At 41.7% G+C, this 25,437-nt stretch overlaps 1 protein-coding gene across 5 annotated transcripts in view; it reads left to right on the top strand.

Annotated features, from left to right (window-relative positions):
* The window catches only part of RNF111 (ring finger protein 111), a 91,560-nt gene that overhangs the window by 26,109 nt on the left and 40,014 nt on the right, over positions 1-25,437 (top strand). For all 5 annotated transcript variants that reach the window (XM_050967935.1, XM_050967934.1, XM_050967932.1 and 2 more), the window contains exons 4-5: positions 22,254-22,417; positions 25,169-25,366. In XM_050967935.1, the coding sequence (XP_050823892.1) occupies positions 22,254-22,417; positions 25,169-25,366 (362 nt within the window). The remainder of the gene's footprint in view (positions 1-22,253; positions 22,418-25,168; positions 25,367-25,437) is intronic.

Below are 25,437 nucleotides of genomic sequence, written 5' to 3'. Positions count from 1 at the left end.
ATTAAACGTGAAGTGGTTGAAATACTGCCTAAAAGGTATGCTGCTTTCAGACCCACCAGCTTGTCTGCTAAAACCTCAGAACTTCCCATCCCCAAACCATTGCACCCAGTGCAGGTGGGAGGGATAGCTCAGTGGTTTGAGCATTGGTTGTGAGTTCAATCCCTGAGGGGGTCATTTAGGGATCTGGGGCAAAAATCTGTCTGGGGATTGGTCCTGCTTTGAGCAGGGGGTTGGATTAGATGACCTCCTGAGGTCCCTTCCAACCCTGATATTCTATGGTTTCATGATTCATGGAATCATAGATTCATGATTCATGGATGTTTGGATGTGACTCTGTAGGAGATGGTTGTAAGCCACCAGGAGAAGCCCTTGATCTTCCCCCCCACATGAGCTCCTCAATTCCAAAATCTTTCCCATCCTGGTATTCCACCACTTCCCCTGCTACTCTGCTCTCCAACTGCCCAACAATGAGCTCGGGGGATCCGTTCTGGTCCTTCTGGATGCTACTGGCAGACATGGTACTGCTGCTCTGGGAGGACTCCTTGGAATCCTCCTCAGTGAGGTCGATCGGGGTGCCTGGACAAACATGGCCATCCTCCTCTTAGAGCACCAAATGGGAGCCAGAGACTCCAGGTCATTCTCTTCTTTAAGTTTCATCTCATGGAGATTCAGTCCTGCCTGGAATATCATGCGAGCTGCAGGCTTCTGCCTCAGCTTGCTCTCCCAGCTGGCAGCACCACGTGGTTGCGCCTACCCCTTGCTCCCATGGCTCATGAAGCCTGGACAGTAGTAAGGAGCAGTTTAACTATAGGCTGAGCAAGTGCAGAATGGTGGTAGAATGTGCCTTTGGATGTTTAAAAGCTCACTGGCACTGTTTGCTGACTAGGTTATACTTCAGCACAACCAACATTCCCATTGTTATTGCTGCTTGCTGTGTGCTCCATAATATCTGAGAGTAAGGAGGAAACGTTTATGGCAGGGTGGAAGGTTGAGGCAAATTGCCTGGTGTCCAATTTTGAGCAGCCAGACACCAGGGCGATTAGAAGAACACAGCAAGGCGCGCTGCGCATCAGAGAGGCTTTGGCCAGTCATGAAACTGGTTTTCAGGCTTCGGTGTGTCAGTTGTGTGTGTTTCTCCTTGATGCAAACCTGCTTCTTTTGTTGAATTTACTTCCCTGTAAGCCAGTGGTCCCCAACGTGGTGCCCGCGGAGGCATCTAATTGCGCCCGTGTCCTGGCCAGCGGCAGAGCATCCACAGAAATGCTGCCAGACGAAAAGGTGGGGGACCACTGCTGTAAGCCAACCACCCTTTCCCCCTTTGAAATAAAGTAACTATATAAAGGACAAGGCCACATTGCTTATTGTAGCCACAGTGAAAATCAAACTGTTTGAATGACAGCCTTCTCTTGCTTGGGCCATCCTCTGCAGTGGAGTGGCTGGGTGCCCGGGACACTCTCCTCACTTCCCCCTCACACTCTTGGTTATCTGGGCAAGGAGGCTATGGAACATGGGGAGGAGGGTAGGTGGTTATACTGTGGATGCAGCAGAGTCTGTGCTCTTGTTGGCTTTTCTGCAGCTACAACAGACGATTCATCAAGTCCGTTTGCTCCCGCATTAGCCTCAGCATTGCATTCTGCCTCCGCTCTTCGCGCTCACTTAATTCTTTCTTGACCTCTGCCAATGAATGCCTCCGTGCATTAAGCTGTGCCCTATCAGTGTGGGAGGACTGCGTGAGCTTGGGAAAACGTCATTGCGAGTGTGTTTTGTTTTTTTTTGTTTTTTTGGGTTTTTTTGCCTTCTAATCTGCAATAACCTCAGGGACGAAGATGATGGGGGAGCGTAGAAACATTGTACGCTCTATGATTCTGGGGCGGCTGCCTATTCACCTATGCTGCTGAGTTCACCACGCTGACCAAACAGGAAATGAAATTCAAAAGTTCCCGGGGCTTTTCCTGTGTACCTGGTTAGTGCATGGGAGTTCAAAGTGCTGTCCAGAGCAGTCACAATGGAGCACCCTGGGATAGCTCCTGGATGCCAATACCGTCGATTTATGTCTGCACTACCCCAAATTCAACCCAGCAAGGTCGATTTTAGCACTACTCCCCTCATCGGGGAGGAGTACAGAAGTCAATTTTAAGAGCCCTTTAGGTCGACGGAATGGGGTTGGTTGTGTGGACACAGTCATTTTTAGATCGACCTAATACGGCTAAATTCGACCTAACCCGATAGTCTGGAGCAGGGCTAAGTATATGGACAAGACTCATCACCCAGATACCTAAGAGAGAATTCTCTGCAGTAACTCAGGGTATGGCTATACTTGAAATTTCAAAGTGCTGCCGTGGCAGCGCTGCGAAGTGTGAGTGTAGTCGCAGCGCCAGCGCTGGAGGAGAGCTCTCTCAGCGCTGCACGTAAACCACATCCCTTACAGGTGTAGCTTGCAGCGCTGGGAGCTGTGCTCCCAGCACTGCGGCACTGATTACACTGAGGCTTTACAGTGCTGTAGCTTGCAGCGCTCAGGGGGGTGTTTTTTCACACCCTTGAGCGCGAAAGTTGCAGCGCTGTAAAGTGTCAGTGTAGCCAAGCCCTCAGAGCCCTCCCCATTTAGTGTCCCATCTCTGGCCATTGGATATACTTGCTGCTAGCCGTCACAGATCAACTACATGTCATTATAGGCGGTCTCATCATAGCATCCCCTCCATATATGTATCAAGATCAATCTTGAAGCCAGTTAGGTTTTTTGCCCCCCTTGGAAGGCTGTTCCAGAACTTTATTCCTCTGATAGTTAGAAACCTTCATCTAATTTCCAGTCTAAATGTTTTTATATCCATTTGTTCTTGTGTCCATGCTGGCACTTAATTTAAATATCTCCTCTCCCTCTGTGGTATTTATCCCTCTGATGTATTTATAGGGAGCAATCATATCTCCTGTCAGCCTTCTTTTGGTTAGGCTTGTCAAAGTCAGACTCAGGACTCACAATTTGTTAGACCACTCTGTTTGTTAGCTCAGTGCTTTGCTAATAACACCCAGTTAACTGAGTACCATGCAAGACCCACACTACCTTATTTTATTCAGATAAAAAGGCGCAAACTTGACGAGATAACAAAGGGAGCAGAACTGACAAGTTTACCTGAGGCTAGAAATACATAGTTAATTTCCTTACTAACTTTTACCAATCTCCAATTAATGTTTCACCATTAGCTTAAGTGGACTCATTGTTTATGCCTTAATTTTTCTTTTCCTGACACCTGTATTTTAACATTCCTTATTTCTGCTTAAAGATACGTGCAGCATTTCTTTAATCCTTTCTATTTTTACAATATAATTCATTCTACTTTCACAGGCTAAACAAGCCAAGCTCTTTGAGTCCCCTCTCATAAGGTAGGTTTTCCTCTCCTCAAGTCATGCTAATAGCCCTTCTATGCACCTGATCCAGTTTGAATTAATCTTTCTTAGACATGGAAGACCAGAACTGCACACAGTACTCCAGATGAAGTCTCACCAGTGCGTTGTATAACAGTACTAACGCTTCCCTGTCTCTACTGGAAATACCTCACCGGATGCATCTTAGGACTGTATTAGCATTTTTCATGGCTGCATCGCATTGGCAGCTCATAGTCCTTCTGTGATCAGCCAATACACCCAGGTCTTTGAATAATAATATTTAACAAGAATGACCAAATGATATTCCCGCAGAGTCATTTGGTTTGAATAAATCAACTGCATTCTAAACGTAAGCATCTGCTTCTTTGAACATGCTCCTTAAAGCAGTAGTGGATCACTTATTTGGGGTGTGTGTGTGTTTCACAGAAACATTTGTTAATACAACCCCCACTTCCATAAATTTAATTTATAGGTCTCAGACATGACATTTGCATCAATTAGTCTGTGCACCAACAAGATTACACCCCTAAGAGGCAACATAGAACAAGATAACACACAGCGGGAAAGAAAGGGAGGAGTGACAGGATAAATCAGCTTTATTTTTCACACTTAGCCTGGTCTGTAGCTCTTTATCTTCATTTATTTTCTTTTTTAAATTCTGATTTTTTCCTTTGGAGTACTGTTTCTTGTTGACTCTGTGGTTTTAGCCCTTGCCTATTTTCTCAGTCTTGTGCATTTTTAACCCTTGCCCATCATCTTCAGAGATGCCTGATCAGTTCACCTTAATGAACATTAGGAGCTGCAGCAATATTTTTCAGGTATACGTGGAAAGATTTTTCAGATACCTCCAAGCTGTCACTTTAAGCTTTTTGTATATTGTAGATAACCTTTCAAGTGTCAAAAATGAGCCTAGATTAAGCTGATTGCATTTATAGAACATTAATTCAAGGCTTGATTAAAGATAGATGGGATTCTTTTATATATTCAGATTTTTCTCTGTTCAGCATTATTAAGAAAAGGTTTGTGTAGTAGTCAAAAGGACTAAAAGGAGAGTATCAGATAAAGGCTAGTGTTTCTCTTCTCCTCCTCCCCCAGATACGTGAATCTTGCTCCCATTGATGGCAATGGTAGTCTTGCCAGTGGTAGCAAGATCAGGTCAAAGGCTTGTTCCAATGCATTTTGATGACATCTGTCAATAAGTTTCAGATTGTATTGAATTTTCCAGCTCCTTCAATATGCAGATTACTGATAAATTTAAACCTTGAATTTCACTAATGGAGTGACAAGTGTAAAATTCTGTTTGTTTACTACTGGTCTTCAGCTACTTGGAAAAGACCTCCTTCTAAAACAGAGCACTATATCCTTGGCAGCTTTCAGTTGAACACATGCATGTAATTACTTTGCCTTTCTCTACAGTTTTATATTTTTGTGTTTTTTATAATAGTAATGCTGATCTTCAGTTCCAGGATTCAGTCATCTAATGACTGAAAGATGTCCTCAACTTAGCCTTAAGCCTTAGGTTCTTCCAGGCAATCATTAAATGCCAGAAAATGCCGTCCCTTCCAGTTAGTTATTCTTTATTGTGGTAAAGTTATCTGAGTACTTCCTATTCAGACCAAATGTCATGTGGCCTGGTCAGGCAGATCACAGCATTTCCAGAATTACGAATTCTGTTGCTGTTCTGCTGAACATAAGGTGCCATCTGCAGTCTTAAAATGCTGAATTAAGCTGGAATTTTGTTTGAAATGTTGTGAATAAATGGAACGTTCTGAAGGTAGTTGTTCACCGCTATTTAGAACACTGTTCAAAGCAAAATAAGTGTCTGTCTTATGTTCAGCTTCACATAACTCATATAGATGAAGCAGGTTACATTTTTAAAAAGTCAAGGATGTGTTATGGAGGGAAGTAAAAATCTAGGTCAATGAGAATAAAACCTGAAAATACACTATACAGCACTCTAATTTATAGTATAGTTTTTCTGTCAAATTTAGAAGACTGGTTTTCTTACAATACCTATTTTAAATGTATTGAATAAGTGTTGTGTAAGGAATGGGTAGTGTTAATCCACCCTCCCCGCCCCAATAGGTCATAATGGTATATGAACTTGTCTTCTTGGTTTCAGTAATTTGGGTGGCTATATATTTAAAAAGAGAAATTTGACGACAACTTCTTTGATTCACAGCCTTTATTTAATTTTTAAAGACTTTAGGCTCTGATCCTGCAAAGAGTTGCACATGTGAACTGTACTCCTGTTAGTAGTCCCATTATAGTAAAGGTAAATACATGTGTGTTTGTGGAACTGGACTCTTATAACATAGCATCTTAATTCAGGGAGAGAGGATGTTCAGTGTTACAGGAAATCTTAGCTTTAATTTTTTTTTTTTAAATACTCCCTTTTTTTGAAATTTTTTTTTGAAATTTTTCAAAGAAGTCATGGGATATTAGAGATGTCTCCTACTTAAAATTAATGGAAGGTATATCTAAACCCTTTAGCTTACTCCACCCTTGGGTTTTAAATTTCCTGTTAGAAAACTGACCTGAGGACTCCCAGGTACTGCTGAATTTGCTTCATGACATTCTTCTGAATAACCTGTATTGGAAAAAAGTTCTGAGAGATTATATTAAGAGACATTTGTGGAGGGGAGAGAGAGGAACAATAACTTCTTTAGTAGATGATGGTTTGTGCTGCCTCAGCTAGTTGTTGACAATATTTTGCATGCTAAAGTAGGTACACCTCTACGCCAATATAATGCGACCCGAGATAACGCGGTAAAGCAGTGCTCTGGGGGGGCTGGGCTGCATGCTACGCTGGATCAAAGCAAGTTCAATATAATGCAGTTTCACCTATAACATGGTAAGATTTTTTGACTCCCGAGAACTTCTCACTGTAGAAATGGATGTTGTGTTCTAGCTCTATTAATACTTGACTATAAGAAGAATGATTTGTCATTTTGTTACCTGCAATTCTACTTAATGAATGAATTCTTTGGCACATGAGGTATTGCAGAGAAGTACTGTTTACCACAGATTTGGGAATATTATGTAAAGTATTTCCATTGTTGCCATCAAATCTGTTATAGTTAAAAAATGGATTATAGTAATTCCTGTGTTGAGCTATTGATCCCCTATTAAGTGATGACTCACTGAGTAGTTATTCAGTAGTATTCGACATTAGCTTTAGGCCTATTGTTTAAAAGGTGCTTGTGAGCAGCTAACTGTATTTTTTGATGATTTAACTTTTATTCAAGTTTGTTGCTAGACTTAGGTAATGGTAGTTTCAAATTTTATGCTCTTCTGGGGAGAATTATATTAGGATTGAGACGTGGAGTTAATCTTCAGATATTTGATCTTAAGTGATATTCTTTCTCTTTGCCAAAACTAAAGTAATAATCATATTTAAAATTCTCAAGTGCTAATGGGCTGAAAATTGAAAAGTTCAGTATTTTAAAAAACATTAAATTTGTTAACCTCAAAGTGGGAGATGAAATAAGTATGAGAGATCCAAAGCTGTGACTTTGTGTAAGGAACCTGTTTGTGAGAGACTTAAAAAAATAATAATAAAAACAAAATATCAAAACAGTTAATTGATCCCTTCTCTCTTGTATAAATAAAACAAAGAAAGAGATTACTACTTCAAACACTGTTTATGAGGGGATAGTGTATAGAAGAACCCTTAACAAAGTTCCTAAATTATGAGTCTGTTATATGTGTAATTCACAAACTAAGGAAGTAAAACTGGAGCAAAAACTTATGATGCTTTATAGTACTTTTCTTTTTTAAAAAAAAATCAACAGTGCACATCAACTTTTTTTTGGTTGTAATGAGATGAGGAAATCTTCCTGGAACTCAGCTGACTGGCAGTATGTTGAAATTAGTCCCTACTGGCCACTCATAGTCAAATCATTACTAGTTAAGGTCAGAAAGAAGAAAATGTAATATTAAGCAAAGCATTTAAATTATTTTGGCTCATGGTGAGTCCTTCTTTCAGATGATGGTAATGTTACTAGTGGTGGGGGAGGAGGATATTGATGGAAAATGTGCCTGCTAGAACTGTGTGTAGGGAACAGTAATTCCATTTTAGGAGGGTTGTCAGAGCAACTTGTTTGTTACTTTGAACCAAATCAAAACATTTTTGATTTTTGTAGCAAAACCTGGCAAAAATTAGTTTCTGAAATAGCAGAATGTTTAGTCCCAAATGTCATAACAGAATATTTTGACCTGGAACAGAAATTGTTGTGTGCAATTTTCAGTGTGCCATTTAGTCAGGGCGGGGAAGGGGGTAGCTGAGGAGTAGGACACTGAGTTTTTAAAACAATCAAATGGGCTAGGGTGAGTGGTGGTGGTGGTGGAGAGGTGAAGGAGGAGTGGAGCCCCTTGCCACACAACTATCCCTCTACTCCAGTGTTTGGGAGCACTTTTCTGTGGTGATAGGGGCTGTCAAATGTGTCTGCCACTACTGAGAAGGGGGCGGGGTGGGATTTTTCTGGCTCCTCATAGCATCTCTTGGTACCCCCCTCCTTAGGTGGGTCTACAGATTGCTAGTCCCACAGACTGCATCCACCATGAATGCATTGAGGCAGAGAGCTGTTGACAATGCTATCCAAAAACTGGCTCACAACCAGATTGAGGCAGTGAGTGAAGCTAGGGATGTGGAAGAGACCATTGTGCTCTGCTCTGTCTTTGATTACTCCCTTGTTGCTGCAAAACCAGCAGAGAGGGACCTTAGCCGCCACTCTGTGACATCATGCAGCTTTCCCAGGATTATGCTTGAAACAGTGACTGTGGCATGCTGTCAGCTGAGGATGAACATGTTGCCAGAACTGCTGCCATTCTCTCTGCTGCTCCCGACCTAGTAGGCTGTAACATGTGTAGGCAGCTGTCCAACCACTGAGCAGATGTGAGTAGCCAGGTGTACCCTTCTACATTCAGTTACCCAGACCATACTGTTCTGCAATTCTTAAAGCAGCACACTGATCTGATACCTCCTTGTTAGTACAAGGCGGCATAATCTCACCCTTCATGTAGGAAAAAGGAAGCATGTCCATACCTAGCATCTTTGCACACTCTGCTGCATGCTCCTGGGCTTAGCTGAATGTACTTGAGCGCTTGTCCATATGTATTCCACCACTCAGTTCCTTCTCATTACCCACTGCTGCAAGACTGAGCTCCTCAGTGTCTGCATCTTCATGCATCTGTTTTTGCTGTTAGCTGTAAGTGTGTGTACTCCCTTCTTTTTCTTCTCTGACTGGAGTTTCCTGGTATTGGGTCATAGGGCGGGATGTTATTAAGTCTTCTGGGTTTAAGTATTGCCCCTTTTGCAGGTTGGCAGTTCAGTAAATGATGGCACACAACATGCCATTTTGTTTAGGAGAAGCACATCTCTGATAAATGTGTGGTGTGCAATTCCTTTTCTAGAAGATCCTTGAAAGCTAGAGAAGCACATTTAAAGATGATTTTGTTAGATCTATCTATGCAGCTAGTGCCTCATCTGGGGAGGGCAGACCCCCTTGGAAAAGTTTCACCTCGGTGCAGGAGTGTCCCCATCAGCTTCAGATACACTAACTGAGCTCCATCTGGAAAGACCCATGATGGCTTCACACAGAGGTACGACTGATAAAACCTAAGTCCTCAGATAAGAACATAAGAACGGCCATACCGGGTCAGACCAAAGGTCTATCTAGCCAGTGTCCTGCCTACCGACAGTGGCCAATGCCAGGTGCCCCAGAGGGAGTGAACCTAACAGGTAATCATCAAGTGATCTTTTTCCTGCCATCCATCTCCACCTTCAGACAGACAGACAGACAGTCTAGGGACACCATTCCTTTCCATCCTGGCTAATAGCCATTAATGGACTTAACCTCCATGAATTTATCCAGTTCTCTTTTAAACGCTGTTACAGTCCTAGCCTTTACAGCCTCCTCAGGCAAGGAGTTCCACAAGTTGACTGTGCGCTGTGTGAAGAAGTTCCTTTTATTTGTTTTAAACCTGCTGCCCATTAATTTCATTTGGTCACCCCTAGTTCTTGTATTGTGGGAATAAGTAAATAACTTTTCTTTATCTACTTTCTCCACATCACTCATGATTTTATATACCTCTATCATATCCCCAGGGCCGGCACTTCCATTAGGCGAGCCAAGGCGGTCGCCTAGGGTGCCAGGATTCTAGGGGCGGCATTTTGTGCACTCCCCACGGGGTGCATGGGAGCTTCCAGTTCCGCTCCTGTTGCACCGCCGAAGAAGAACCTTCTGCCGACGTGCCGTGGAAAACAGCGGCAGGCATTTGAGCAGCTCAATGACTGCCGCTGTCGCCTGCGGCATTTCGGCGGAGGGTTCTTCTTCGGCGTCGCAATGGGAGTGGGACCGGAAGCTCCCGTGAGCCCTGTGAGGAGCGCACAAAATAATGCCCCCCAATTTCTGCCTAGGATGCCAGAAACTCTGGCGCCACTCCTGCATATCCCCCCTTAGTCTCCTCTTTTCCAGGCTGAAAGGTCCTAGCCTCTTTAATCTTTCCTCATATGGGACCTGTTCCAAACCCCTAATCATTTTAGTTGCCCTTCTCTGAACCTTTTCTAGTACCAGTATATCTTTTTTGAGATGAGGAGACCACATCTATATGCAGTATTCAAGATGTGGGCGTACCATCAATTTATAAAAGGGCAATAATATAGTCTGTCTTATTCTCTATCCCCTTTTTAATGATTCGTAACATCCTGTTTGCTTTCTTGACCGCCTCTGCACACTGCGTGGACATCTTCAGAGAACTATCCATGATGACTCCAAGATCTTTTTCTTGATTCGTTGTAGCTAAATTAGCCCCCATCATATTGTATGTATAGTTGGGGTTATTTTTTTCCAATGTGCATTACTTTACATTTATCCACATTAAATTTCATTTGCCATTTTGTTGCCAAATCACTTAGTTTTGTGAGATCTTTTTGAAGTTCTTCACAGTCTGCTTTGGTCTTAACTATCTTGAGCAGTTTAGTATCATCTGCAAACTTTGCGATCTCACTGTTTACCCCTTTCTCCAGATCATTTTATGTATAAGTTGAATAGGATTCGTCCTAGGACTGACCCTTGGAGGAACACCACTAGTTACTTCTCTCCATTCTGAGAATTTGCCATTAATTCCTACCCTTTGTTCCCTGTCTTTTAACCAGTTCTCAATCCATGAAAGGACCTTCCCTCTTATCTCATGACAACTTAATTTACGTAAGAGCCTGTGGTGAGGGACCTTGTCAAAGGCTTTCTGGAAATCTAAGTACCCTATGTCCACTGTATCCCCCTTGTCCACATGTTTAACCCCTTCAAAGAATTCTAATAGATTAGTGAGACAAGATTTCCCTTTGCAGAAACCGTATTGACTTTTGCCCAACAATTTATATTCTTCTAGATGTCTGACAATTTTATTCTTTATTATAGTATAGATTGATTTGCCAGGTACCAATGTTAGACTTACCAGTCTGTAATTGCTGGGATCACCTCTGGAACCCTTTTTAAATATTGGTGTTACATTAACTATCTTCCAGTCATTGGGTACAGAGACCGATTTAAAGGACAAACCCGAGTTAATAGTTCTGCAACTTCACATTTGAGTTCTTTCAGAACTCTTGGGTGAATACCATCCGGTCCCGGTGACTTGTTAATGTTAAGTTTATCAATTAAATCCTAAACCACCTCTAGTGACACTTCAATCTGTGACAGTTCCTCAGATTTGTCACCTACAAAAGCCGGCTCAGGTTTGGGAATCTCCCTAACATCCCCAGCCATGAAGATTGAAGCAAAGAATCCATTTAGCTTCTTCGCAATGACTTTATTGTCTTTAAGCGCTCCTTTTGTATCTCGATCATCGAGGGGCCCCACTGGTTTTTTATCACAAGGCACTCTAGTTCACCCATCTTATTATTTAGACTTCTAGCATTTGTGTACAAGCACTTTAAAAACTTGTCTTTGTTTGTCTACCCTTTTCTGATGTGTCCAATTCTTTATGTGAATGTTTCTCATCTGATCTGGCCCTTACATTATCCTCTTCCATCCTCTGCTCCTGACTATAACTCAGAGAATTTCTATCAATAGACTCTCCTCTAAGAGAAGTCTCTGTCCGATCTACATGCTCCTCTGCAGCAGTCGGCTTTCCCCCATCTCCTAGTTTAAAAACTGCTCTACAACCTTTTTAATATTAAGTGCCAGCATTCTGGTTCCACTTTGGTTTAGGTGGAGCCCATCCTTCCTTTATAGGCTCCCCCATCCCAAAAGTTTCCCTAATTCCTAATGAATCTAAACCACTCCTCTCTACACCATCATCTCATCCATGCATTGAGACTCTGAAGCTCTGCTTGCCTACCTGGCCCTGCACAGGGACCTGGGAGCATTTCTGAGAATGCCGCCATAGAGATTCTGGATTTCAGTCTCTTCCCTGGCAGCCTAAATTTGGCCTCCAGGACATCTCTCCTACCCTTCTGTATGTCATTGGTACCTACGTGTACCACAACCAGCAGCTTTTCCCCAGCACTACACATGAGTCTATCCAGATGCCTCGAGAGATCCGCAACCTTCGCACCAGGCAGATGAGTCACCATATGGTTCTTTTGGTCATCACAAACCCAGCTATCTATGTTTCTGATAATCAAATCTCCCATTACCAACACCTGCCTTTTCCTAGCAACTGGAGTTCCTTCCCCCAGAGAGGTAACCTCAGTGCAAGAGGATACCCTAACACCATCTGGAAGGAGGGTCCCAACTATGGGAAGGTTTCCCTCTGCTCCCATTGACTGCTCTGCTTCCCTGGGCCTTTCCTCCTCAACAGCGCAGGGGCTGTCCGACCGGAGGTGGGATAATTCTACAGTGTCCCGGAAAGCCTCATCAGCATACCCCTCTGCTTCCCTTAGCTCCTTCAGTTCTGCCACCCTGGCCTTCAAAGCCTATACGCAGTTTCTGAGGGCCAGGAGCTCCTTGCACCAAATGTACACACATGCCACCTGCCCACAGGGCAGGTAATCATACATGCTGCACTCAGCGCAGTAAACTAGATAGCCCCCACTCTGCTGCTGGGCTTCTGCCTGCATGTTCTCCTAGTTAATGAAAGTATCAGAGGGGTGGCCGTGTTAGTCTGGATCTGTAAAAGCAGCAAAGAATCCTGTGGCACCTTATAGACTAACAGATGTTTTGGAGCATGAGCTTTCGTGGGTGACATGCATCTGACGAAGTGGGTATTCACCCACGAAAGCTCATGCTCCAAAACGTCTGTTAGTCTATATGCCACAGGATTCTTTGCTGCTTTTAGTTAATGAAAGGGTTTTGTTTAAATCAAGAAGTTATGAATGTAGTTTAGGTTATAGTTTTAAGAAAAGCAGCAAGGGGCCCTTGCCCCCTTCCCACTCCCCTTCCAAGCCCCCTTGCGAAACTCCGTTAGCAGCCCCTGGTCGCAAAGCTCCCTGGTCACTTGTGCACTGCTTTATAAAGCCCTGGCCTGCTTGATAGCCCTGCCCACTGACTAAGGCTCAGCCTATTAACAGAGGCTTCTAGCTTTCAAACCTTCCTTTGAAGCTCACAGCTTCCAACTGCCAGCCACAGCACACGGTCCTTCAACCAGCCAACCAGACGGACAAACACAAGCTCAGCACACAGCGAGTAACCCCCAAACACAAACACACACACACTCACCCCAAGGGGTGCTGTATTTGCTCCTTCTTCACCTGGAGAACTCCCTTGCAAAACTCCCTGAGGAGCGTTGCTAATCTGGGAAAAGCAGGGACAAATCTCAGTGGTAGTTTCCCAGCGAGAAGTCTGTCATCTCACCTCTTTGGTTCTAAGGGGACTTTATGGATTGATGTGGGTAACCACTCCGAGGGAGGATGGTACTGGGGCTTTGGGTCTACTTGGGGATTCACAATCAGCTGCTGTCACAGCATCGGGGATTACCTGAGCACGGAGTGCTTTGGAGTCAGTAACTATGGTACGGACCTCATCAGTACTACTCTCCTAAACACTACTTGTTTCTGCACAGAATGTCTGTACCAAGTGCATTGGCATAGCCAACCCTAAGGTTTGTGGCACTGCCCCTCTCAATACAAAAAAGCATGCAGTAACAATGGACCTTCAGCTCTTAGAAGAGTCAGTCTCCCTTGCTATCCACTGGACTAAAAATCCCTCTTGTGGTACTGATGCCTTTTACATCATTGGCACAGAGTACTGATCTGGGGCTTATGTCCTGTAGAATACTAGTACTCAGGCTTCAGATGCTCCCCTTCCTTCCCCCTCCCCCCCCATAGATTTAGGATGTTCATTGTCCGCTTCGGACTCACAACACAGCAGGGAAGGCTCCCTTACTTATTAACAAATCTAAAGGGGAGTAGAGGGCTTCACTTAGGACACAGCAGGTTTATGAGTAGACACTTGCCCTGGTGCCTCTTTGTGATATAATGCCATAACATGGCTCTATTGGAAACTGGGGGGTCTTGGTTCTAGATATCATGCCTTTGCATCTTCTCCTAGAGTGAGAACCTTGTGACACCCTGACACTCCATTATTCACCACTGTCATGTAATTAGGATATGTTTTGTACAAAGTATGTCTTGTTAAGTATCATTCTAAAAGCCTTGATCTGCTGAACATTAATATTAGTATCTTGTTGTGTTGTATGTGTGGTGTTTGTATCATCGTATGGAAAGTTATAAAGTTTGGCTATGTATATGTTACTGAAACATGTTACTGAAATGTGTTGTGAGGTTGAAAACTCCCACAAGCAACCTTTCAGGTACAACAGTTAAAAAGGCCAGACAATGTTATTGGCTTATTGAGGAAATGCACACAAGCACAAAGATTACCCCAGGAACTGTATACAATAGAAACATCTCAGAGATAGCACTACACAATGGGAACTGTTTGACCCAGGTCACAGCAAAAGAGCTTTCCAGCAAGTGGGAAGAAGATATGAGAGGTGGACAATGACATCATGAGGGTATCTCACTCTCCCTGCAATATCACACCTGGAAAGACCTGAGGGGCAAGGACTGAACTGTGGGAGTGACGATCCCAGGCTAGAAAGATCTTTAGCCTGTGTATGAAAACCTGGGAAAGCCAAGGCAACTTGTGCCTTAAGAATCTGTCAGCCTGTTTATCACTGAGTGAGAATTTGCCAACGTATATCCTACCTATCTAGTGTGTTAAGCTCAGTTTGTTATTTTTGTTTATTTACTAAGGTAATCTTCTTTGATCTGTTTGCTATCCCTTATAATTACCTTTTGAAGCTAATAAACTTGTTTTGTTTATTCTAAAACCCAGGTTGTGTAATTCATAACTGATGGGGCAAAAAGCTGTGCATATCTTCCTGCACATTGAGAGAGGGAGCGGATTTCACGAGCTTATGCTGTACAGTTTTCTATGCAGTGCAAGACGATATAATTTTGAGTTTTCACCCCAAAGGGGGTGTGCACTTGAGTGTTGGGCAATCCCTAGCTGACTTTTCCCACACAGAGCTGATTTCAGTGTCTGTGTCTTTCTGCAGCTGGGCATGACCCTACCTAAGTGTGTGCTACAGGAGGCATGAAGGTCTGGCACAGCAGGACAGGGTGAGGGAGCCCAGGCTGGTGGAATAGGCTGTCTCACTGGGACTCCAGTACATCAGGTGACACCCCAGAGTGGAGGGCAACCCGTCACAAACGTCTCCTACCCTGTGTCTGGAAACTGCAGTTCATGAACCTGGCAGTTCAGGCAATACCAGCTGCTATTTTGTCCTCATCCCTAGCTGAGGCAGTGGTGGTTCTTCGAGTGCTGGTCCTGACATGTATTCCACATGTGGGTATGCATGTGTGCCCTGCGCCCAAATCCAGATATTCTTTGTAAGTAGTGTCACTTGACCTGCACATCTTCAGTTGCTCTCCTCATGCTCTAGACTGAAGGCAGAAGAGGCAGTGCAGGCAAATACCTTTCCAGATCCTTCTTATGTACCACATGGCCAGAGTCAGAATCCTCTGTGTCCACAGATTTCTCCAGCTTCTTTATCAGTCTGTAAATATATATTGTAAATAGTTTTATTTAGCAATATTAAAATTGTAATATAGTTAGGCTTAGCTTTTCGCCCTCTTGGAGAGTCCATTCCCACAGACTAGGACTATGCTCAGAGTCCTGGGATTCAAGAATTTAGTCCCTTTCCCTAACCCCTTCTCTGTGTGAGATGAGCACCAGTGCTGTGTCTATTTGGGTGAAATGAATATCTCAGCGAAGTACAGCATTTGCTGCTGCTTTTCCCTCTCGAACATGTGAGGCTTGTGAGCTTTGGTTGAGAGAACACCTTAGAGAGAAGCTCATGAGACCTCACTCTGATCCAGCCAGAGGGACTACCCTCTGTATTGGCCTCAATTACACCCACCTCAAGCATGAGCTTGGGAGCGGAGCCTAGAGCTCCTAAGCCCAAGGAATTGTCATTCAGGGCTTCACACAAGAGTAAGGGACACGCTCATAGATTCGAGGACAGAGCTGCGTCCAAATTTGCTTCTAAGAGAAGAGACTCATTCCCAACTCTGTGCAGGTTTGTCTTTGTGTGCAGATCTTAAGGGCTCAGGACTGCTTAAGACCCCCCCAGGAAGGAGGGTAAAGCATGTAAGAAAAAGAATCCATCTGTTCTGTCTCCTAAACATAAAGACTAAAATCCACTGGTTCCATGAAAGAGTACTAGACCTGACTCTTCGGTTGTAGCAGTCACCCGTTCTAAGGACCATCCGCCCCAGATGTCTTGGGAGATTTGGAAACATCAGTTCTGATCACTGGAGTGCCCCAAACACTGGGATGTGCAGACACCTATATCCTGGCAGAGGATATCTTCTTCCATTATCCTCAGTCCACTCTCCTTGTAGGCGTGGTCGTTCAGAGAGACATTGCCACACCGGAGGAGGAAACTACTTTGACAATACGGGAACCCTCTCCACTCTAACCCTCAGTCAGAAATGTTCACCCTCCAATACTGATGGCCCCACTGGTGAATGAGATCTTGGAAGAGCTGGATGCTCTGGCCCATCCATCATTCCCTGGCAGAGAGAGGGACTGCTGGTACCCGATGCCGTGTGGTCCCTCTCAATCAGTCGAGCTCTCATATTTATCCTAGTAGGGCCCGTGGGACCCATATGTCAGATGCCCCAGATCTATCGTGAGCCCTACCACACCTTTCCCACATGGAATCTACCAAATCCACTGAAGTATGAGGAGGAGGAAATTGATCCAGTACTGACAGGGATCTCATCCTCTTCACTGTCTCTGCTAAACAACTGTAGGCATTATCAGGAGCTCCTACAGAAGATAGCAAATAACCTCCAGATTCCTCTGGAGGAGGTCCAAGATGCCTAGCGTCAGCACCTTGACATCCTATAGCTGATATGTCCCTGCAAAGTAGCTCTCTAAGTATATAAGACCATCATGCAACCAGCCAGGGCTGTCTGGCATACCCTGGCCCCCTGCACCTCCATACCTAAATTGGCATTATTTTGTCCCAGCCAAAGGAGTGGATGTGCTTTGCATATACCCAGTGCCCTACTTGCTAGTAGTGCAGGCAGACACAGAAAGAACAAGGTTACAACACTGTACAGTCACCTGGCTGACAAAGGCTCAAAGAGACTGGACCTTTTGGGAAGAAAGGTATACTCCTCTACAAGCCTGCTGCTTTGTATCACTACCTATTAGGCTCTGTTAGCAAAATATGACCTTAATTACTACTTCAGACATGCCAGACTTTAAGGACAAGCTTCTCTTAGAGGACAGAGCCCAGTTTCAAACCTTCATTGAGAAGGCAGATTAATTGGGGGGGAAAACATCCCTACCAGCTGCAGAGAATGCAATGGGTATGGCATTTAGAGGGCTAGCTATGAGCGGTGAATCTTGACTTCACTTTAGGGTTCCTATGGGAGGTCCAGAATATCATAGAGGATTTACAGTTAAAGTTGCACTTATTCCCCAAAAAAACTGATGAGTTTCTACACTAGTTGATTTATGGAGCCTATTTATTCTCTTGCTTGATTGGTTTTATATGGACCTCAAGTGATGCAACATGAAAATACAAAGACGCTTGCTGTCTACTGTAATTGTTAGGTATTCTTTCTTTGTGTGTGTGTGCTCTTGTATTGTACAGAACTCAGTCATCTCTTACTTTCAAGTAGACATGATGCACTTGCTAAAATAAGCACTATACATTGAAAGCAGAGGTTGATAATGTGGAAAATAATCTAATTATATCCCCAGGGAATAGCCATAATTACACCTATTGATACATATAGTAGAATGGAGATAGAAACCTAGGGTTGGAAGCGAATTCAAGGTATCAGCTAGTCCAGGCCCTTGTGCTAAAGTAAGATTAAGAATATCCTGACCATCACTGACCGGTGTTTGTTTAACTTGTTCTTAAAAATTGCCAATGACAGGGATTCCACAGCTCTCTTGGTAGCCTTTTCCAGTGCTAACTATCCTAAGTTAGAAAGTTTTTTTCCTCATGTGTGACCCGAATCTTCCTTGCTACAGATTAGTACTTGTCTGACTGTCAGTGGGCATGGAGAACAATTGATCAGTGTCCTCTTTATGACAATATTTAACATATTTGAAGACTATCAGGTCCCCCTTTCGTCTTCAGTATAGAAGACTGAACATAACGTTAAAAAATGGCAACTCTAAAGTAAGTTTTCTAAACCTCTTAGCGTTTTTGTTGCTCTCATCTGGACTCTTTCCAATTTGTACACATCTTTCTTGAAGTGTGGCATCCAGAACTGGACACAATACTCCAGCTGGGCCAAGGAGAGGAATACAGTTACCTGATTTGTCTTACATGCATCATTCCTATTATTACAACCTGGAATATTTCCTTTTTTCACAACTTCATCCTGTTGTTGGCATATATTCAAGTTGTGAGCCACTATAATCACCAATCTTCTTCACCAATACTACTGCCTAGCCAGTTATTCACCATTTTGTAGCTGTATATTTGATTTGCTCCTTCCTAAGTGTAGGACTGTCTAGTAGGTGCTGACTTCAGACAAGTTGTCCCATATGTCAGTCATTTTGAATTCTAATCCTTCCTCCAGAGAGCTAGCAACCCCTTCTAGCATGGTGTCACCTGAAGGTTTTATACACACATTCCATTATCCAAGTCACTAATGAAAATATTGAATAATACCAAACTCGGAAAAGACCCCTCTGGGAGCCCACTAAATACATTCTCCCCTGCCTCCATTTTGATAGTGTACTGTTTAAAAGCTACTCTTTGAGTGTGGTCTTTTGCACCCACCTGATAGTAATTTCATCTAGCCCACATTTCCCTAGTTTGCTTATGAGAATGTCTTGTGGGTCTGTGCCAAAAACCTTACTTAAAAACAAAATATATCACGTTGACAGTGCCCTCCCATCAGTCCACTAGGCCTGTAACCTTGTCAAGGAAAGCTCGTATCAGGCATTGATGAGCCCGTTGGCGTTATGGATCAGCAGGCTGATGAATGGTTCCTACATTTCAGTTCAATAAAAATGTTGTCATTGCTTGCTAATTACTGAACTTCTTGATGTTTGTGTGTACTCGAGGTTAAAACTAGATGTATATAGTATGCAGTATATAGGCTAAGCTGATACAAAATTTATAAGAACATTGATTTTAGGGGAGTGCATTTTTTGTGGAGACAGGTACAATACTACTTAGCTCACTGAGTGGCATTTCTCCTTGCCCAATCTAAGCCTCCCAAAATGTGTCTAGCTTTATAGATTCTGCTTTCCTTGTTTCAAATCACAGATCTGATTCTTAAACTCAAATCGAATGTTAGAAAAATCCTGATATTTTTTCATGTATTAGCTCTGCTGCACAGTCTCATAACTGTTGAGCAAAACAAGGCATTGCATCATAACTACGTAAGGTACAGTATTATTGTGCCACCATGTCACCAAAAATTAGCCGTCTGGGAAAGTGGAAATACAAAGGAACTTTTTCATACGGTATTCACTTTATGGCTCTCATGTAAGAATATTGATTTGGTAAATAAATTAAAATATCATGAGTTTTTGAAAATACAATAGAAATGCAAACTAAATCTGTCAATTTCTTTAGTAACAGAGAAGATTGGTCTATAATACAAAAAGCTTGCATGCTGCAGAGAAAAAAAAATTGAACATTAGAGCTCATAAGGTCTACAGAAGTGGTGGTTTGGGGCAGGAGATAAATGAAAGTGATCATGCTTGTGGTGCACCATGCCAGCATTCCACTATGTCTCTATTCCTGGTGGACTTCCTAAGCTTCTAAATGCAGTATTTTCCAATTTGGAAAATCAGGCTTTCTTATGCTTAAATATTACTGAGGAGGTAAGTGCCCACAACTGCCAGTGAACTCTAGGAGCCCTGGGTGTTTAACATCTCTAAGGATAAAAATAAAATGTTAAATGTGAAATTTAATTCACTTTTTAAAATTAACAGCGGAGGGGAGTGGTTAGTGTGCTATGACAAAAGTCTCTCAAGGTGATTAGCAAATGACTACTTTTTCGAGTGATTGCTCATGTGTATTCCACTATAGGTGTGTGTGCTTGCCATGTGCATCGGTGCACGTGGCGAGCGTGCACACCTATAGTGGAATACACCTGAGCAACACATCTCGAAGAAAGCCAGTTACGGAACAGGTAACTATCCTATCTCTTCTAGGTCTACAATATCTCCCATACATGTTCTCCTGTAGCACTCAAAAGGTCTACATGAAGGGAGTCCCACAACTGCAGAGTTCAGGAAGTCTATAGCCTTATTTCTCCCTTCCACGGATGGAGTCTGTGGTTAGTCAGGTACTTTGTGGGCAGCAGGGGTTACAGCAAAAAGAAACCACAGCATATGAAAGGTGTCTCCCAAACTATCTTAACTGCTCCACTGTTAAGATCTCATAAGAGAAATTGCTTGGAGACATATTCATTAATATTGATACCCTGTCACTGAGTGCAGAAACTAGAATGCCTTACTCATAATGGTACCATGGTTGTACCGATTCCATCTTCATTTATGGGCATATAATGTACATAGAAAGGCATACTTGCTAAATTTCCAATTAGATAAGTAGTAAACATAAGCCAGTCATTCAAAATTCTTTGATTCCATGTGCCATCAATTATAGTGTCATTGATTACAGAGCTAACATAGAGACCAGGGGTAGGGAACCTATGGCATGCGTGCCGAAGGCGGCACTCGAGCTGATTTTCAGGGGCACGCTCACTGCCCAGGTCCTGGCCACCAGTCCGGGGGACTCTGCATTTTAATTTAATTTTAAATGAAGCTTCTTAAACATTTTAAAAACCTTATTCACTTTACATACAACAATAGCTGAGTTATATATTATAGACTTATAAAAAGAGACCGTCTAAAAATGTTAAAATGTATTACTGGCATGCGAAACCTTAAATTAGACTTGGCACACCACCTCTGAAAGGTTGCCGACCCCTGATATAGACTTACAAAAACACTTTTGTTTATTTCTGCCTCAGTTTCATGGTATCAGATTGTGTCATAAATATATATGTATGAAACCAATTCTGAAACCACTGCTGTGTCTTTCTCATTTGTAAACCTTAGACACTTTTTGACAAAAAAAATTAGTGTGTCTGGGACTGTAGCTTAGGGATTTTATTAAGCACTTACGAACGATGATGATGGGAGGATGGTAGAGGTGAGATGCACTTGACCGATATGATGGCTTTTCTAGACTTAGGATATCTAGTGCTGTAATAGCCTTCATCCCCAAAAAGTAGGTTGAAAGAAATTAGTGAAGATGAGGCTGGCATTGCTAAGCAGGTAGAATTAAGATCTTTTAGATTACCTTGTCTGTGCATTTCTGTATTTTTAATATAAAGTCAGACATCTGACTTTCCTGGGTTCTTAATGCTTGTGTTTTGGGAAATACAGCATTCATGTAAGGGGTTCTCCCTTTAAGTAACTGATACGTTCTTTCAACCTTAACTCCAGTTTAACAGATTCTTTGGTCTGGGTGTTTGGCTTGTGGATGAATGGATTGAATTTACTGAGTGTAAAGTTTCAGCCTGGAAAAATTACAATCAGTAGTGTCCTTGGGCATGGTTCACGATTAATTTTGCTATCTCTCCCAAAGGTATGTGAGTCAGGGTTCTGAATTATCTCTAGAGAAGAAAATAATAGCATATTTTTGAATGGATTATAAATTCAGAGGTTGTGTTCTGAGTTTTTTTAATTTTAAAAATACAGAATTAATTATATAACAGTAGGTAAAAATCTTCAAAACAAAATCTTAGATACAAGTGAATAAAATAACATACAAAACAATACCTATAGTGTTCTAGATCTTTTCATACTATGGATATTCCTATCGTCCTTGGTATGTCCAGTATTTCACAAATTTGATACAAAGAGTGGTGTGGAGAACTGAAGGTTGAGAAAGACACTTGTTTGTTTTTTAACTTTGCATAAAGCAAGGGCAGGTGTAAGTGCTAAATGGTGGGAACTATGGCTCTATGGTTTCATTTTGAGGTTCTTGCTTAATCTTATCCATATTTGCTAGTCCTATTATGGTACTCTTTCCAGGCAGACTGTATGGCAGTATTAGATTAATGAGCTCTAACGTGGGTGTGAGTCCTGCCTGTTTGGATGTTTGCCAGAATGGGAATACTCCCAAAGCTGCAGTAGTACTAGTGAATAAGCTACATGTGTGTAGGTGTAGTGGTTTATTTGAATGTGGCAGAACATTTAGACAGTCGAACTTTTCCAAACAAATACAGTTGGAACCAACTCATAGTGAGCAGAAAACATAGTTTCCATCTCTGACAGCCAGGCTCACTAAGAGAAAATGTATCAAGTCAAGGCCAAACGTATGTGTTACTTCAGGCAACTGCATTTTTTCCCCCCTTTCAGGTCTCGTTCAACGATTGGACACTCAAGATCTCACTGGAACCAAAACTCTAGCTCTCATGCTGCTCGATCACAAGAACAGCGGAACCGTAATAGGATTTCCACAGTCATACAGCCGCTGAGACAGAATGCAGCGGAAGTGGTGGACCTCACAGTGGATGAAGATGGTAAGTTATGATTGTGACTTAGATCAATATAATAAGGATGCAGGATGAAAGAGCAGAGAGACAGGGGGATCTTGTCAGCAGAACAGAAACTGAGCTAACACTAACAAATGAATATTTGGTTGCTATTAAAATATAGTTGTTGCAGTCAAAGGATAAGCCAAAATAAATCTGCTCCTCAGCTGCTCCATACAAACTAAATCTTGAATGTTGTTGCTGAATTTACTTATACTAAAAATACACATTATTAGTGTAGTGGACATTAAATAAAAAAGTAGATGATACCTTTTACTGGATTGATGAGAATTTTGCTCTTCACTATGAAATTGTAATGCATTGAAAGATATGCATAGTATCAAGATTCAAGCTTAATTTAAGATCAAAGGGTGACTTGTCAGTCAGTTTGCCATTTCTCTTCCTAATTACTGTCTATATTTATCATGAAGCTCTACAAATGAGTATTAAAACAAAGAGGAGAATATCAGAAGCAATTTGGCTTATTTTTAAACAGGTATAGTTGTTAGAAAATCAAGAATTTTTGAGATCTTTTATAATAAGAGGTAATAAAAGGGAAAATTTGGGAAGTTTTTAAAATTCCTCTACATCTAGTGGTTATACCAGCTATTCAACAAGGAAGTGGGGGGTGTGTGTGTGTGGTGTTTTTTTGTTTTAAATACAAGATTTCTTGACTCATTGCTTTTTAAAAATGTATATAATTTGGTATCTACACTCGTCTTGTTGGAATTCTGAGTTTGTCTGATATCACATAGTTTTTGTTAGAGTAGAAATTCTGAGAACACTGATCAGGAAAATTATATTAGTACTTTGAGTAATGGCTTTGTCACTTGCAATCTAATGTTGACATGGTGAGCCCCTGGAGCTGGTAAATTTGCAGTCCTGTTGCCAGATTATTGCCCTGACTTTACTACTTTACTCTTACTGCCAAAAGCTTACTCATGCTGCTTGTCTTTCTATTGCTGTTTGAATGCTCTGTCTATAAAGGGAGAGCAGTTACACTAGAAGATAGTAGTGAGGTAAAATTCTGATTTCACTTGGAACTAGTGTTCCCATTTTAAAAGTTAGTGGGTTAGAGAGACTCATATAGTTGACTTAAAGAACCACTATAACATTCTAGCACACCTCACAATTGTAAATTCAGAGGTGTATATATGAGGAGTTGTTCTGTGGGCTCAAGGAGGCAGGCTTAGAAGCATTAGAGAATAGAAGAAGCAGGCAGAGCTTTAGTAATGCCATCAGCATGTCTTTAGTTTACCTTAACCTTACTGTTCCTTGTAGGGTAGTAACTTTTTATGTTCCAGTGTAAATTTAGAAACTTTTGTCACAGTTAAGTTTGATGTTTGGGAAAAATTTTCAAAAGGACTCATTTAAAAACGTCTCTGGCAAAGTCAACTAATCTTAAACAAAAAAATATGGAAAATGGTTGTAGGAAGAATTACTGTGTGAAGCAGATAAAATTACACCACTTAAATGTGAAAGAAGATTAGTAATTCTGCTGTTAAGTGAAAATCAACTCATCCTTAACTGTGGAGCTGCTAAGGTATCTCCACAGTGGTTCTCAAGAGACTTTCTCCCATTGTAATTGACTTTTTTGCCTAGCTTAGTGATTCAACAGTCTAGTATTGATGGATCTTACACCATCTTCAACAGAGAGACTGTGGTATTACAAACATTGCATAATGACATTACACTGAATCACAGGATGAACAGGATAATTGTAAAACCGGGGAGAGCTTCTATTTACACTCTATCACTAGTAAATGGTATGTTGGGAAAGAGTACTACAGAACTATTTTAATGAGGATTTAACATTTCCCCTAACTTCTGGAAGTTGCTGCTAAAGATTCCAGCAGGTACTTAAAATCTGTTTGCATTTTACTGGTTGAAAATAAGGAGGAAAAAAATTGAAAGTAAATAGGTGTTTTGAAAAACATTTTTCTCTAACATACTTTTTGGAAATATTCTATTCCAGTGTTTTGAAAAGGAGATGGCTATAGCAGCTCTTTATTATTACAACTATGTGCTTTAGTTTATTAAACAAATATTGTTTGAAAATAGTTGATTTCAAAAGGGGTGCCAACTTGTCTTGTAATTTTTACATATTTAATTGTGCCCAATAACAGAGAGAGTTTTTGAAAATCAGAGCTAGTATGACACACTTGGAATTATTAAACTTGTGTAAAGTAGAACCATTAATTAAGAAATATGCAGGTTTTTTGAAAAGCCACTGGACCTGGTTGTGTAAACTTGTACAGTTCACTTATATGCATTAAACACAGATGATGATTATGAACTACAAGCAATCATATAACGGCTTGCTTAGGGATATGTTAAAGTCAGTCTTAAATGAGTAAACCAGTACTTGTATCATATATTACAGTGACTTAGTTTCCTTTCTAGTTATGTATAATTACCAAATAAATCAAATTCTCTGGTTTGGCTTGTGGAATGATTTTATACTGACTTTTTACGAAGTTTGACTTTACTAAAAAAAACTCTTCATACTTTGGATTTTTCACACTTGTTGGGGAAATAGAACTAACTTTCACATTTTATATCCTGTCAAGCCACTTGTTCTGAATTTATCAGCATCTGGTAGATATAAAATCCAAAACTTCCTGTAAAATAACCGGTTGTAAGGAAAACTGAATTTCTTGGGATCTTTAAAAGCTTAAATAGCATGTACTTCTGCTGTAATCATTATACTGATTCTCTGTAATGTCCACACTTCCATAGAGCCCACAGTTGTGCCAACAGCCTCAGCTAGAGTTGAAACCCAAGTTGTGAGTTCTACTTCCGGTAACAATACCAATACATCTACCTCAGAGCAGGCCTCTGATGCTGCTATAAGTGTCTCCAGTAGCCAGATCTCTACAGCACCAGACACATTGACTACTCTTCCCAATAGCAGCACTGCTGGGACTTCAGTGGGAGGTACAGAATAATAGAACTTTCTCAAGATCTGTTTTATGTTTAAATTGCTTTGCTACCTGTTATTATATGCT

Source organism: Gopherus flavomarginatus, chromosome 9 (assembly GCF_025201925.1).
Source record: "Gopherus flavomarginatus isolate rGopFla2 chromosome 9, rGopFla2.mat.asm, whole genome shotgun sequence".
Taxonomy (NCBI): Eukaryota; Metazoa; Chordata; order Testudines; family Testudinidae; genus Gopherus; species Gopherus flavomarginatus.
The sequence above is the reverse complement of the archived record's forward strand: the minus strand, read 5'-3'. Positions and strand labels throughout refer to the sequence as shown.